This window comes from Bombina bombina, chromosome 1 (genome assembly GCF_027579735.1).
Source record: "Bombina bombina isolate aBomBom1 chromosome 1, aBomBom1.pri, whole genome shotgun sequence".
Classification (NCBI taxonomy): domain Eukaryota; kingdom Metazoa; phylum Chordata; class Amphibia; order Anura; family Bombinatoridae; genus Bombina; species Bombina bombina.
The window spans coordinates 30,571,064-30,585,941 of NC_069499.1; the positions used below are offsets into that span (position 1 = coordinate 30,571,064).

Genomic DNA, 14,878 nt, shown 5'->3' on the forward strand with positions numbered 1-14,878 from the left:
GGAACAGGGATTAAACTGATAGGAATAATACTACTTAACACACCTTATAATAACGCAGAGAGAGGCAACGCAGAGAGAGGAGTCTGAAGAAGAGGAGTCAGAGGAGGAAGGTGGCTTTGAGGAGGTGGAAGACCAAACACAGCAGGCGTCCCAGGGGGCTTGTTGTCACCTTTCGGGGACCCTTGGTGTTGTACGTGGCTGGGTGGAGGAAGAGACCTTCAATGACATCAGTGAGGACAAGGAACGGGACATGGCTAGCTTGGTATCCAACCTTGTGCAAATGGGGAGTTTGTGGTTGTGCAAATGGACTGTTTGCGGTTGTTTGCGGTGCGTTAAACGGGGAGTTTGGTCTGTCACTGTGAAGCGGGCGTAACCCTTACACTACCTGATCGATACAAAATCATACCTGATGTTTTAAAGCACGTTATTCCAAACAATTTAGGAATGTTAGGTGATTTATGCCCTTTATGGATTAAAACCAGACTCTGCATCAACTATGAAATTTTACGTGGGAGTTTTGCCATGGATCCCCCTCCGGCATGCCACAGTCCAGGTGTTAGTACCCTTAAAACAACTTTTCCATCACTATTGTGGCCAGAAAGAGTCCCTGTGGGTTTTAAAATTCGCCTGCCTATTGAAGTCAATGGCGGTTCGCCCCGTTAGCGAACGGAAAAATTTTAAGTTTGCGACATCACTAATGTAAATATGTATTTATATATGTATAAATGTATTTACAGTGTTATAGGAGGAGTGGGAGATACTCTTCAAACATGCAGACTAAATTGTACACAAACATGCATGGCAAACTTTTAATGTTGTGTCCGGGACTTACCCCATATGAGCTCCAGCCGCCCCCTTACTTGTATGAACCTTCGGTATCAGAGCTCTGGACTGCCGGGAGACCTACACGGTCAAGTCGAAAGTATATCGATGGGCTGGTAGCTCCAAGAATCATCCGGCACTCACATACGGCTTTAGCAGCGTTTCTGTCTTACCAAGCGCGTCGTCTGATGTCAGTCGTGACGTAACGGGAATCTCCGGTCGGGGGGCGGTGCTCACTCTTCACCCGGGTTAACAACAGGTTACAGGTACACAGAGGCTTAAGCAGATCCAAATGCTGGTGTGAAGGCAAAAAGTCACAAAGAAGGCAGGATCCAGCTTTTGTGCAAAATAAAATCCAAGTTTATTGGGCTCAGTTAAAACGCCAAATAGGCAAACAAACAGCATAAACAGGAGAGGTGTGTGAGCGTGTCACCAAAGCTTACATGTTTCGGCACGCAGCCGTAATCATAGCTATAGGTGTCATGCAGGTGAATGCATTCTTAAAAAATCAGTGATACAATACAATTGGACAAAAGGTATATACAAAGCACGCCCACACTCCACAAATTTAAAGAGTAATTAACCCTTAATTCCCTAGACCTAAACAACAGTACTACACTTTTATTTGATACATGTAAGATATTAGATATTATTATATAGATTGAGAGTTAGCATCCTATACAAGATGGCCTAATAAACGGACATGATTAACATATTATGTGATAAAAATTCTATACATAAGAGAAAATACTGAGTGTAGGTTGTATTAAATTAGATTAAATTCAATGTTCCCCATTGATATCAATGGGGAACATTGAATTTAATCTAATTTAATACAACCTACACTCTAATGGTTACATAGAACATATAGTATACAATACAGTGCGGACGCTATAATCAGTATTTTCTCTTATGTATAGAATTTTTATCACATAACAAAAACAAAAAAAAACTTTTTGGACTGTGAAACATCAGTTTGCTTTTTTTTTGTGTCAGGCTCACAGCTTATACTGGGCCCACTTGTCCAGTGCCACCACTCATATCATGTTTAATAGTAGTGTAAGTGGACATTTAAAAAAATTAAAACTTTTTGGACTGTGAAACATCAGTCTGCTTTTTTGTGTCAGGCTCACAGCGTATACTGTGCCCACTTGCCCAGTGCCACCACTCATATCTTGTTTAATAGTAGTGTAAGTGTACATTTAAAAACCAAAAAAACATTTTGGACTGTGAAACATCAGTCTGCTTTTTTGTTTCAGACTCACAGCTTATACTGGGTCCACTTGCCCAGTGCCACCACTCATATCTTGTTTAATAGTAGTGTAAGTGTACCCGTGGTGTTGTACGTGGCTGGGGGGAAGAAGATACCTGCAGTGAGATCACTGAGGACGAGGAACGGGACATGAGTAGCTCGGCATCCAACCTTGTGCAAGTGGGGTCTTTCATGCTGTCGTGCCTGTTAAGTGACCCTCGTATAAAAAAACTGAAGGAGAACGACCTGTACTGGGTGTCCACGCTACTAGACCCCAGGTATAAGCATAAAGTGCCTGAAATTTTACCGAATTACCGCAAGTCGGAAAGGATGCATCAGTTCCAAAATAAATTAAAAAGTATGCTTTACACAGCGTATAAGGGTGATGTCACAGCACAACGGGAATCTAACAGGGGAAGAGGTGAAAGTAATCCTACGACTCCCACGACGGCAAGGACAGGATGCTTTACAGACGTGTTGTTGATGGAGGACATGCAGAGCTTTTTAACTCCTATGCATCGCCACAGCCCTTCGGGGGCCACCCTCAGAGAACGACTCGACCGACAGGTAGCAGACTACCTCGCCTTAACTGCAGATCTCGACACTCTGAGGAGTGATGAACCCCTTGACTACTGGGTGTGCAGGCTTGACCTGTGGCCTGAGCTATCCCAATTTGCGATAGAACTTCTGGCCTGCCCCGCTTCAAGTATCCTGTCAGAAAGGACCTTCAGTGCAGCAGGAGGTATTGTCACTGAGAAGAGAAGTCGCCTAGGTCAAAAAAGTCTAGATTACCTCACCTTTATTAAGATGAATGAGGGATGGATCCCAAAGGGACTGACATTGGGCGATACATTCGAGTAAAAAAGGCCTGATGAGATGAGCTGCCTTGGGCTAAAAATGGTCCACACGCTGCTGTATTTTATCTTCGAATGCCAGATGACTTGCGTGACTTATCCGCCACCAACTAAGGTTCAAGCCGCAATGTTTTAGGGCACATTCTGCCTGGGAAACAAACATCAATTTTTCTGGCCGCTGCTACAGCAGCGGCTGCAACAATACCTAATTTTTCAGGCATGTGTACATGTCTAATTTTTCTGGCCTCTGGTGCAGCACTGTGGCTTCAAAAACCAAACCAAAAAAAAGGCACATAACAGGGATTAAACTGATAGGAATAGTACTACTTAACACACCACTCCTATCTGGTGGCACATTAGATTGCACGCGCAGTGCCCCAAATTTGAAGTAGGAGGACTGACCAAGCATCTTTTTCCATCTCCCGGTTCTTAAAATCCATGCCATATACACGTCCCCTGATAGGGGACGGAACAGGGATTAAACTGATAGGAATAGTACTACTTAACACACCTTATAATAACGCAGAGAGAGGCAACGCAGAGAGAGAAGTCTGAAGAAGAGGAGTCAGAGGAGGAAGGTGGCTTTGAGGAGGTGGAAGACCAAACACAGCAAGCGTCCCAGGGGGCTTGTTGTCACCTTTCGGGGACCCTTGGTGTTGTACGTGGCTGGGTGGAGGAAGAGACCTTCAATGACATCAGTGAGGACAAGGAACGGGACATGGCTAGCTTGGTATCCAACCTTGTGCAAATGGGGAGTTTGTGGTTGTGCAAATGGACTGTTTGCGGTTGTTTGCGGTGCGTTAAACGGGGAGTTTGGTCTGTCACTGTGAAGCGGGCGTAACCCTTACACTACCTGATCGATACAAAATCATACCTGATGTTTTAAAGCACGTTATTCCAAACAATTTAGGAATGTTAGGTGATTTATGCCCTTTATGGATTAAAACCAGACTCTGCATCAACTATGAAATTTTACGTGGGAGTTTTGCCATGGATCCCCCTCCGGCATGCCACAGTCCAGGTGTTAGTACCCTTGAAACAACTTTTCCATCACTATTGTGGCCAGAAAGAGTCCCTGTGGGTTTTAAAATTCGCCTGCCTATTGAAGTCAATGGCGGTTCGCCCGTTAGCGAACGGAAAATTTTAAGTTTGCGACATCACTAATGTAAATATGTATTTATATATGTATAAATGTATTTACAGTGTTATAGGAGGAGTGGGAGATACTCTTCAAACATGCAGACTAAATTGTACACAAACATGCATGGCAAACTTTTAATGTTGTGTCCGGGACTTACCCCATATGAGCTCCAGCCGCCCCCTTACTTGTATGAACCTTCGGTATCAGAGCTCTGGACTGCCGGGAGACCTACACGGTCAAGTCGAAAGTATATCGATGGGCTGGTAGCTCCAAGAATCATCCGGCACTCACATACGGCTTTAGCAGCGTTTCTGTCTTACCAAGCGCGTCGTCTGACGTCAGTCGTGACGTAACGGGAATCTCCGGTCGGGGGGCGGTGCTCACTCTTCACCCGGGTTAACAACAGGTTACAGGTACACAGAGGCTTAAGCAGATCCAAATGCTGGTGTGAAGGCAAAAAGTCACAAAGAAGGCAGGATCCAGCATTTGTGCAAAATAAAATCCAAGTTTATTGGGCTCAGTTAAAACGCCAAATAGGCAAACAAACAGCATAAACAGGAGAGGTGTGTGAGCGTGTCACCAAAGCTTACATGTTTCGGCACGCAGCCGTAATCATAGCTATAGGTGTCATGCAGGTGAATGCATTCTTAAAAAATCAGTGATACAATACAATTGGACAAAAGGTATATACAAAGCACGCCCACACTCCACAAATTTAAAGAGTAATTAACCCTTAATTCCCTAGACCTAAACAACAGTACTACACTTTTATTTGATACATGTAAGATATTAGATATTATTATATAGATTGAGAGTTAGCATTCTATACAAGATGGCCTAATAAACAGACATGATTAACATATTATGTGATAAAAATTCTATACATAAGAGAAAATACTGAGTGTAGGTTGTATTAAATTAGATTAAATTCAATGTTCCCCATTGATATCAATGGGGAACATTGAATTTAATCTAATTTAATACAACCTACACTCTATTGGTTACATAGAACATATAGTATACAATACAGTGCGGACGCTATAATCAGTATTTTCTCTTATGTATAGAATTTTTATCACATAATATGTTAATCATGTCCGTTTATTAGGCCATCTTGTATAGGATGCTAACTCTCAATCTATATAATAATATCTAATATCTTACATGTATCAAATAAAAGTGTAGTACTGTTGTTTAGGTCTAGGGAATTAAGGGTTAATTACTCTTTAAATTTGTGGAGTGTGGGCGTGCTTTGTATATACCTTTTGTCCAATTGTATTGTATCACTGATTTTTTAAGAATGCATTCACCTGCATGACACCTATAGCTATGATTATGGCTGCGTGCCGAAACATGTAAGCTTTGGTGACACGCTCACACACCTCTCCTGTTTATGCTGTTTGTTTGCCTATTTGGCATTTTAACTGAGCCCAATAAACTTGGATTTTATTTTGCACAAAAGCAGGATCCTGCCTTCTTTGTGACTAAATGTATTTACAGACATGTATCACATATAAACACATAAATATATATGTATACATATATAGACATATATATGTATGTATATAGGTATATATATATATATATATATATATGTGCATTGGAGTCCTTTACTGTAAAGTAGATGAAAATATGTAAACACATATTTATACAATATTCATTTTTAATAAAGATTTTAACTATGCATATACTGTAAATATTTCACATTCCAATGTTCTTCGTATAGGGGAATATGTTCCATGTATTTATAAATAGATATTCCTATATATATCTGTATATATCTAAACCTATATATAATCGTGTATTTATATAGGAATAGATATATATTGTAATAAAATACCATCAGATATATGTAGAAATATGTATTTATGAATAAATAGAACATATTCTGTTATATGAAGAACATTGGAATGTGAAATATTAATATTTTCATGTCAGGTTATCGCACTTGAGAATATGGGGCCTATTTTTTACAGTGCGAGTGGACATTATACGATGTAGCATATGCTGTCGGCATTTATCATTGCACAAGCAGTTCACCAGAACTGCTTGTGCAATACCGCCCCCTGCAGATTTGCGGCCAATCGGCCGCTAGCAGGGGGTGTCAATCATCCCGATTGTATTCAATCGGGTTGATTTCTGTCCGCCACCTCAGAGCAGACGGACAAGTTATGGAGCAGCGGTCATTAGACCGCTGCTTCCTAACTTCTGTTTCCGGCAAACCTGAAGGCTCGCCGGAAACTAGGGGCATCAAGCTCCATTTGGAGTTTGATAATTTGGCCTCTCAGTGTTCAGATTAGCTTGTGAGTAGGGTGTTAGTTTTTCCACTTTTTTAGATCCATTGACTTTTATGGGGGAATAGGGAATATTAGCTCAGTCCAGCAATATTGCGACCCACGCTATGATTAGCGCGCCACTTGTAATCTGGCTCAATATTGTAATTCTGTTCTAAATGGTCTTTAAATGTTAGAATTATATTGTTACATGAAATAATAAAATATTAATAGATTGACCAGACTACTTACCTGGCGGCCTATTTATGGCCAGATTGCGGAAATGGCTGCCTTTGATCATTTCCACCGAGAGCCGCCCTGTTGTGGAATTATAGGACAAACCAACCAGCAATTCGGGCACCCCGCCGTGAGACAAGGACTGCGTGGATGATGCGCTATCGCTCTGAGAGATGGCTGTGAAACTGAACTGTGAATCTCCACTCTGTCATTAGAAGAAAATACAACTGTTTACTATTATTTTAATAATATTTATTTTCCAAGACACAGTTTATTACATTTCTTTTGATTTAAAGAAAACACAGTGCTTAAAGACCCTAATAACAAGAACACATTATGTTATTTATTTATACTCTTTAAGTTCATCTTTAAATAGCCATTTCCTAAATTATTAGTCTGTTTGGCAAGATAGAAGCCATCAGCGCCCGTTTCCTTTTCTCAGCCCACATTGTGACCCAGTTTGTGCTTCAGCAGCAGTTTAAGAGCTTCTTTTTCTGAGCTCCTGCACCACAGTTTTACATTAGCACTCAGATGCTATTCATGAGATTCTGGGGCATATTTATCATAGTGCGAGCGGACATGATAAGATGCAGCGTATCATGTCCGCTGCACATCGATAAATGCTGAAGGCATACACTGTTGGCATTTATCATTGCACCAGCAGTTCTTGTGAATGCCAATCGGCCGCTAGCATGGGGTGTCAACTCGATAGTATTCGATCGGGCTGATTTCTGTCCGCAGCCTCAGAGCAGGCAGACAAGTTATGGAGCAGCGGGTCTTTAGACCGCTGCTTCCTAACTTCTGTTTCCGGTGAACCTGAAGGCTCGCGCGGAAACAGGGGCTTTAAGCTCTGTTCGAAGCCTGATAATTCGCCCCCTCTGTATTTACAGAGTGTCAAGTTTTCTTTATATTTTTTCATGTGTACTTACTTTCTCCTTAGTTGTGTTTTTACCACCACAGTTCCTTCCCATTCTCAAGTGGCATCTCATGTTATCATTGCTAGTAATATAAATGCAAACTAACAAATATTGATGAGCTAGAAATGTTAAATAAAATTGCAAGATTCAAGTTGCTTTTAAGAGATACATATATACAGGGAGTGCAGAATTATTAGGCAAGTTGTATTTTTGAGGATTAATTTTATTATTGAACAACAACCATGTTCTCAACGAACCCAAAAAACTCATTAATATCAAAGCTGAATAGTTTTGGAAGTAGTTTTTAGTTTGTTTTTAGTTATAGCGATTTTAGGGGGATATCTGTGTGTGCAGGTGCCTTTTACTGTGCATAATTATTAGGCAACTTAACAAAAAAACAAATATATACCCATTTCAATTATTTATTTTTACCAGTGAAACCAATATAACATCTCAACATTCACAAATATACATTTCTGACATTCAAAAAACAAAACAAAAACAAATCAGTGACCAATATAGCCACCTTTCTTTGCAAGGACACTCAAAAGCCTGCCATCCATGGATTCTGTCAGTGTTTTGATCTGTTCACCATCAACATTGCGTGCAGCAGCAACCACAGCCTCCCAGACACTGTTCAGAGAGGTGTACTGTTTTCCCTCCTTGTAAATCTCACATTTGATGATGGACCACAGATTCTCAATGGGGTTCAGATCAGGTGAACAAGGAGGCCATGTCATTAGATTTTCTTCTTTTATACCCTTTCTTGCCAGCCACGCTGTGGAGTACTTGGACACGTGTGATGGAGCATTGTCCTGCATGAAAATCATGTTTTTCTTGAAGGATGCAGACTTCTTCCTGTACCACTGCTTGAAGAAGGTGTCTTCCAGAAACTGGCAGTAGGACTGGGAGTTGAGCTTGACTCCATCCTCAACCCGAAAAGGCCCCACAAGCTCATCTTTGATGATACCAGCCCAAACCAGTACTCCACCTCCACCTTGCTGGCGTCTGAGTCGGACTGGGTTCAGTTCATGGGCAGTTATTTTGCGCCTTGGTTTTTCCACACGCTTCTTGCGACCCTGTTGACTATTTTGAATGAAACGCTTGATTGTTCGATGATCACGCTTCAGAAGCTTTGCAATTTTAAGAGTGCTGCATCCCTCTGCAAGATATCTCACTATTTTTGACTTTTCTGAGCCTGTCAAGTCCTTCTTTTGACCCATTTTGCAAAAGGAAAGGAAGTTGCCTAATAATTATGCACACCTGATATAGGGTGTTGATGTCATTAGACCACACCCCTTCTCATTACAGAGATGCACATCACCTAATATGCTTAATTGGTAGTAGGCTTTCGAGCCTATACAGCTTGGAGTAAGACAACATGCATAAAGAGGATGATGTGGTCAAAATACTCATTTGCCTAATAATTCTGCACTCCCTGTATTGCAAGGCAGAGAAAGAGCTATATTTATCAAGCTGCAAATGCAGCTTTAGGGCTCCTATTGTGCAGGCCTGTGTGAGCCAAATATTAAGAGCAACTGTTTCTTAAAGGGATAGGAAAGTCAAAATTAAACTTGCATGATTCAGATAGAGCATGTAATTTAAGACACTTTTAAATTCACTTCTATTTTCAAATATGCTTCGTTCTTTAGGTATCTTTTGTTGACAAAGAATATGCACATATCCTACACTAGTGGGAGCTAGCTGCTGATTGGTGCCTGCACATATTTGTCTATTGTGATTGGCTAACTAGATGTGTGCAGTGCTGTTCCTTCAGCAAAGGACAACAAGAGAATGATGCAAATTTGATAATGGAAGTAAATTGGAAAGTTGTTTAAAATTGTATGTTCTATCCAAATCATGAAAGAAAATGTTGGGGTCTCCTGTCCCTTTTACCTCTTCACCGGCGCTGCTGTTTAAAATCACCTCAGACTAGTCTGACCACAGTTGATTGACAGCCCCTGCTCTCATGCAATTTGCCGCACTAGAGCAGGGGGCTGTATTGCATGAGCAGCTTCTCGTGCGATGATAAAAGCAGGCAGTAAAATGTGTCCCGCTATCTGCAATCACAGGAAGGCAGCAGATGTGGGCTAAATTGTTAACTGCAACATTCTGATCGATTTTCTTTAAACTTTTAAATGCCAGATATCAACCTGAATTATTATTATTTTTTACATAGGATAACAAGACAAATAATAGAAATAAATTGGAAAGTTATTTAAAATGGTATGTTCTATGTGAATCATAAAGATTTTATCTTGACTTCCATGCAGCTTTAAAGGAGCAGTGTGAGCAAACCTTTTTGTATTATATACAGTATATATATGTATATGTGTGTTTGTTAGAGCTGAAATTAAACCTATTTGTATTATATACAGTATATATATGTATGTGTGTGTGTGTTAGAGCTGAAATTAAACCTATTTGTATTATATACAGTATATGTATGTGTGTGTGTGTTAGAGCTGAAATTAAACCTATTTGTATTATATACAGTATATATATGTATATGTGTGTGTGTTAGAGCTGAAATTAAACCTATTTGTATTATATACAGTATATATATATGTATATGTGTGTGTGTTAGAGCTGAAATTAAACCTTTTTGTATTATATACAGTATATATATATGTATATGTGTGTGTGTTAGAGCTGAAATTAAACCTATTTGTATTATATACAGTATATATATATATGTATATGTGTGTGTGTTAGAGCTGAAATTAAACCTATTTGTATTATATACAGTATATATATATGTATATGTGTGTGTGTTAGAGCTGAAATTAAACCTTTTTGTATTATATACAGGGAGTGCAGAATTATTAGGCATACAGGGTCAAAAGAAGGACTTGACAGGCTCAGAAAAGTCAAAAATAGTGAGATATCTTGCAGAGGGATGCAGCACTCTTAAAATTGCAAAGCTTCTGAAGCGTGATCATCGAACAATCAAGCGTTTCATTCAAAATAGTCAACAGGGTCGCAAGAAGCGTGTGGAAAAACCAAGGCGCAAAATAACTGCCCATGAACTGAGAAAAGTCAAGCGTGCAGCTGCCAAGATGCCACTTGCCACCAGTTTGGCCATATTTCAGAGCTGCAACATCACTGGAGTGCCCAAAAGCACAAGGTGTGCAATACTCAGAGACATGGCCAAGGTAAGAAAGGCTGAAAGACGACCACCACTGAACAAGACACACAAGCTGAAACGTCAAGACTGGGCCAAGAAATATCTCAAGACTGATTTTTCTAAGGTTTTATGGACTGATGAAATGAGAGTGAGTCTTGATGGGCCAGATGGATGGGCCCGTGGCTGGATTGGTAAAGGGCAGAGAGCTCCAGTCCAACTCAGACGCCAGCAAGGTGGAGGTGGAGTACTGGTTTGGGCTGGTATCATCAAAGATGAGCTTGTGGGGCCTTTTCGGGTTGAGGATGGAGTCAAGCTCAACTCCCAGTCCTACTGCCAGTTTCTGGAAGACACCTTCTTCAAGCAGTGGAACAGGAAGAAGTCTGCATCCTTCAAGAAAAACATGATTTTCATGCAGGACAATGCTCCATCACACGCGTCCAAGTACTCCACAGCGTGGCTGGCAAGAAAGGGTATAAAAGAAGAAAATCTAATGACATGGCCTCCTTGTTCACCTGATCTGAACCCCATTGAGAACCTGTGGTCCATCATCAAATGTAAGATTTACAAGGAGGGAAAACAGTACACCTCTCTGAACAGTGTCTGGGAGGCTGTGGTTGCTGCTGCACGCAATGTTGATGGTGAACAGATCAAAACACTGACAGAATCCATGGATGGCAGGCTTTTGAGTGTCCTTGCAAAGAAAGGTGGCTATATTGGTCACTGATTTGTTTTTGTTTTGTTTTTGAATGTCAGAAATGTATATTTGTGAATGTTGAGATGTTATATTGGTTTCACTGGTAAAAATAAATAATTGAAATGGGTATATATTTGTTTTTTGTTAAGTTGCCTAATAATTATGCACAGTAATAGTCACCTGCACACACAGATATCCCCCTAAAATAGCTAAAACTAAAAACAAACTAAAAACTACTTCCAAAAATATTCAGCTTTGATATTAATGAGTTTTTTGGGTTCATTGAGAACATGGTTGTTGTTCAATAATAAAATTAATCCTCAAAAATACAACTTGCCTAATAATTCTGCACTCCCTGTACAGTATATAAATGTATATGTGTGTGTGTTAGAGCTTAAATTAAACCTTTTTGTATTATATACAGTATATATATGTATATGTGTGTGTGTTAGAGCTGAAATTAAACCTATTTGTATTATATACAGTATATGTATGTGTGTGTGTGTTAGAGCTGAAATTAAACCTTTTTGTATTATATACAGTATATATATGTATATGTGTGTCGGGCCGCCATCAGGGGGTGACAGGGTTGACTCCTGTCAGGGGCCCAATGAGCCAGGGGGGCCCCATGAGGCAAGAACTAAAAAAAAAAAAAAAAAAATTTTTTTTTTTTTTTATTTTGGCAGCCACCAGTGGGTACTATAGCAGAGTGCTAATTGAGCATGGGAAATGTTATTACAAGGAGTAAAGTATTAGCATTTGAGAGGATTTCTTAGTGTGCATTAAACCACTATGACAGACTTGGCACTTTGTACAGTGTGTGCCTGAGTCAGACGGCAGATCACTTTCATTTGAAGATGAGGTAGGACTCACTTAGCAAATGTTTTTTATTTCTTTGTGCAATTTTGGATTGTAACTTCAGTGTGGTAGTAGTTCTATGGTGGGGCTAGGGGTCCATAAAAACAAATTTTTTTAGCAGCAGTTTATTTATGATTATTTGACAATGCTGTAGAAATTCTATATTTAAAACCATGCAGAAATGTTTCCTCCTCAATACACAAATGGTAGATGCCCTTTTGGCAGATATGCATTTTATATTTATATATATATATTACATTCCAGTTTACTGCCCCTTTATGCAAGGACTTTCCAGATGCAAGGAGCCATTTTATCTAAGATTTTTACATCTGCATAACATTTTATACTCTCAGACTAAGATTGCTCAGTGTTTGAAATGAGACAGGTTAACTTAAAACTATCCAGTTTACACTACAGCTGACTTAGTTTTGAAATACATACCAACAAGCCTAAATCCTGCATTTAACCAGATCTAATGGTATGAGTACCACAGCTTATGGTCCCACCAAGACCATATAGAGTACAGCATTTTCAAAATCCATAAGTATAGCTGACAGATGGGAAAATTTGTACACTATATTTGAAGTGGTGCTCTTGGTTGGGGAAAATGGGAAAAAAACAAACAAACATATGTCAACCTTTTAAAGGTACTTTTCTTCATCTAGCCATCTACCCAGCTCATTAATGTATAATTTTGAATTCACAGAATTATTTTTGTTTGCACATTTACAAATATGATTCTTTAAAAATTGATCTTTTAATTTCTGCATTTTTTTTATCATGCATGTCACACACTGTTGATTTAGGGGATGCAAGGTGCATAAATGTTTCCTCCTGTGAGTGTTTCTGTGGGTGTATGTGTTTATGTCTTTGTGCTTTGGTTTGTGTCTCTATGTGTATGTATTTTTATCTGTGGGTCTCTCTGTGAGGGTGGGTGTTACCGTGTATGTCTTTGTGCATTTTCTGTGGATGTCTGTGAGGGTGTGTGCATATGTCTTTGAGCTTTTTCTATGGGTGTTTCTGTGAGGGTGTTTGTGTGTATGTATGCATGTATGTCTGTGTTTTCTGTGGGTGTCTCTGTGAGGGTGTGTGTATGTCTTTGTGTGTTTTCTGTGGATGTCTCAGTGAGGATGTGTGTATGTATGTCTTTCTGTGTTTTTCATGTGGTTGTCTCTGTGTGTGTGTGTGTATGTCTTTGTGTGTTTTCTGTGGGTGTCTCTGTGTGTGTGTATGTGTGTATATGTCTTTGTGTGTTTTCTGAGGCTGTCTCTGTCGGGTGTTTCCTTGGGTGTATGTGCAAGTTTGAATTTGTGTGTGTGTGTCCATTGTCTGTTCCTTTTTAGGACATTTTGACCTTACTACTAATTATTCACATCTTTCTACAGACTTTGAGACTAACAAGACCTTTCTGGAAGTAACCACTCCACCATTTAACCTTTAAATTATTGTTTAGGTAGTTCAGGGCCCTTCCTTTCAGCCACTGCATGCTGTTGTCATAATTTAGTTGTCATCTTCCTTTACAAAAAGATAATCAGAACTCCATATTGTTTTTTCTAAATCTCCTTTCTTTACAAAACTGTAGTTTACCTCAATACTTGTCAGGTCAATGTAAACAAGTGCTAAGTGTCTGTTTGGGTGTCTGTGTCTGAGTGTGTTTCTTTGCGTGTCTGCTAGAGTGTCTATATGTGAATCCTTATGTGTGAGTGTGTGTGTGTGTTTCAGTGTATGAGTGTGTTTGAATGTTACTACCTTTACAACATTTCCAAGTTTAAATAGACAATTAAGAATAAAGTGCATATACATTTTAGTCACTTGGTAAAAAATTGCACATGTCAAATGGGGGGGGGGGGGGGCCTGACCAATGGTTGAGTCAGGGGCCCCAAAATTTCTAGTGGCGGCCCTGTGTGTGTGTGTTAGAGCTGAAATTAAACCTATTTGTATTATATACAGTATATATATGTATGTGTGTGTGTGTTAGAGCTGAAATTAAACCTTTTTGTATTATATACAGTATATATATGTATATGTGTGTGTTAGAGCTGAAATTAAACCTATTTGTATTATATACAGTATATATATGTATATGTGTGTGTTAGAGCTGAAATTAAACCTATTTGTATTATATACAGTATATATATGTATGTGTGTGTGTGTTAGAGCTGAAATTAAACCTATTTGTATTATATACAGTATATATATGTATATGTGTGTGTGTTAGAGCTGAAATTAAACCTATTTGTATTATATACAGTATATATATGTATATGTGTGTGTGTTAGAGCTGAAATTAAACCTATTTGTATTATATACAGTATATATATATGTATATGTGTGTGTGTTAGAGCTGAAATTAAACCTATTTGTATTATATACAGTATATATATGTATATGTGTGTGTGTTAGAGCTGAAATTAAACCTATTTGTATTATATACAGTATATATATGTATGTGTGTGTGTGTTAGAGCTGAAATTAAACATTTTTGCATGAAAATAATCAGATAAAAGCTATTTAACAGATAATGGATGTTTGCGTACAACTGATACTGGTGTACTGTATAAATACTCACTATAAATACTCACTAAATTCTAAAATTCCCCCTTTTTAGCTGAAATAAAAAAGTCAGGTGTCCCTTTCATTTTAGATTGATAACTGAAATAAATGATTAAGTAGAAGTGTATTATTACCAGCTATACAGGGGAA

At 39.0% G+C, this 14,878-nt stretch overlaps 1 protein-coding gene across 5 annotated transcripts in view; it reads right to left on the reverse strand.

Moving 5' to 3' along the window:
- SYT16 (synaptotagmin 16) overlaps positions 1–14,878 on the reverse strand; it is a 319,451-nt gene that overhangs the window by 13,766 nt on the left and 290,807 nt on the right. For all 5 annotated transcript variants that reach the window (XM_053697289.1, XM_053697290.1, XM_053697291.1 and 2 more), the window contains one exon: positions 6,595–6,784. In XM_053697289.1, coding sequence (XP_053553264.1) covers positions 6,595–6,784 — 190 coding nt within the window. The remainder of the gene's footprint in view (positions 1–6,594; positions 6,785–14,878) is intronic.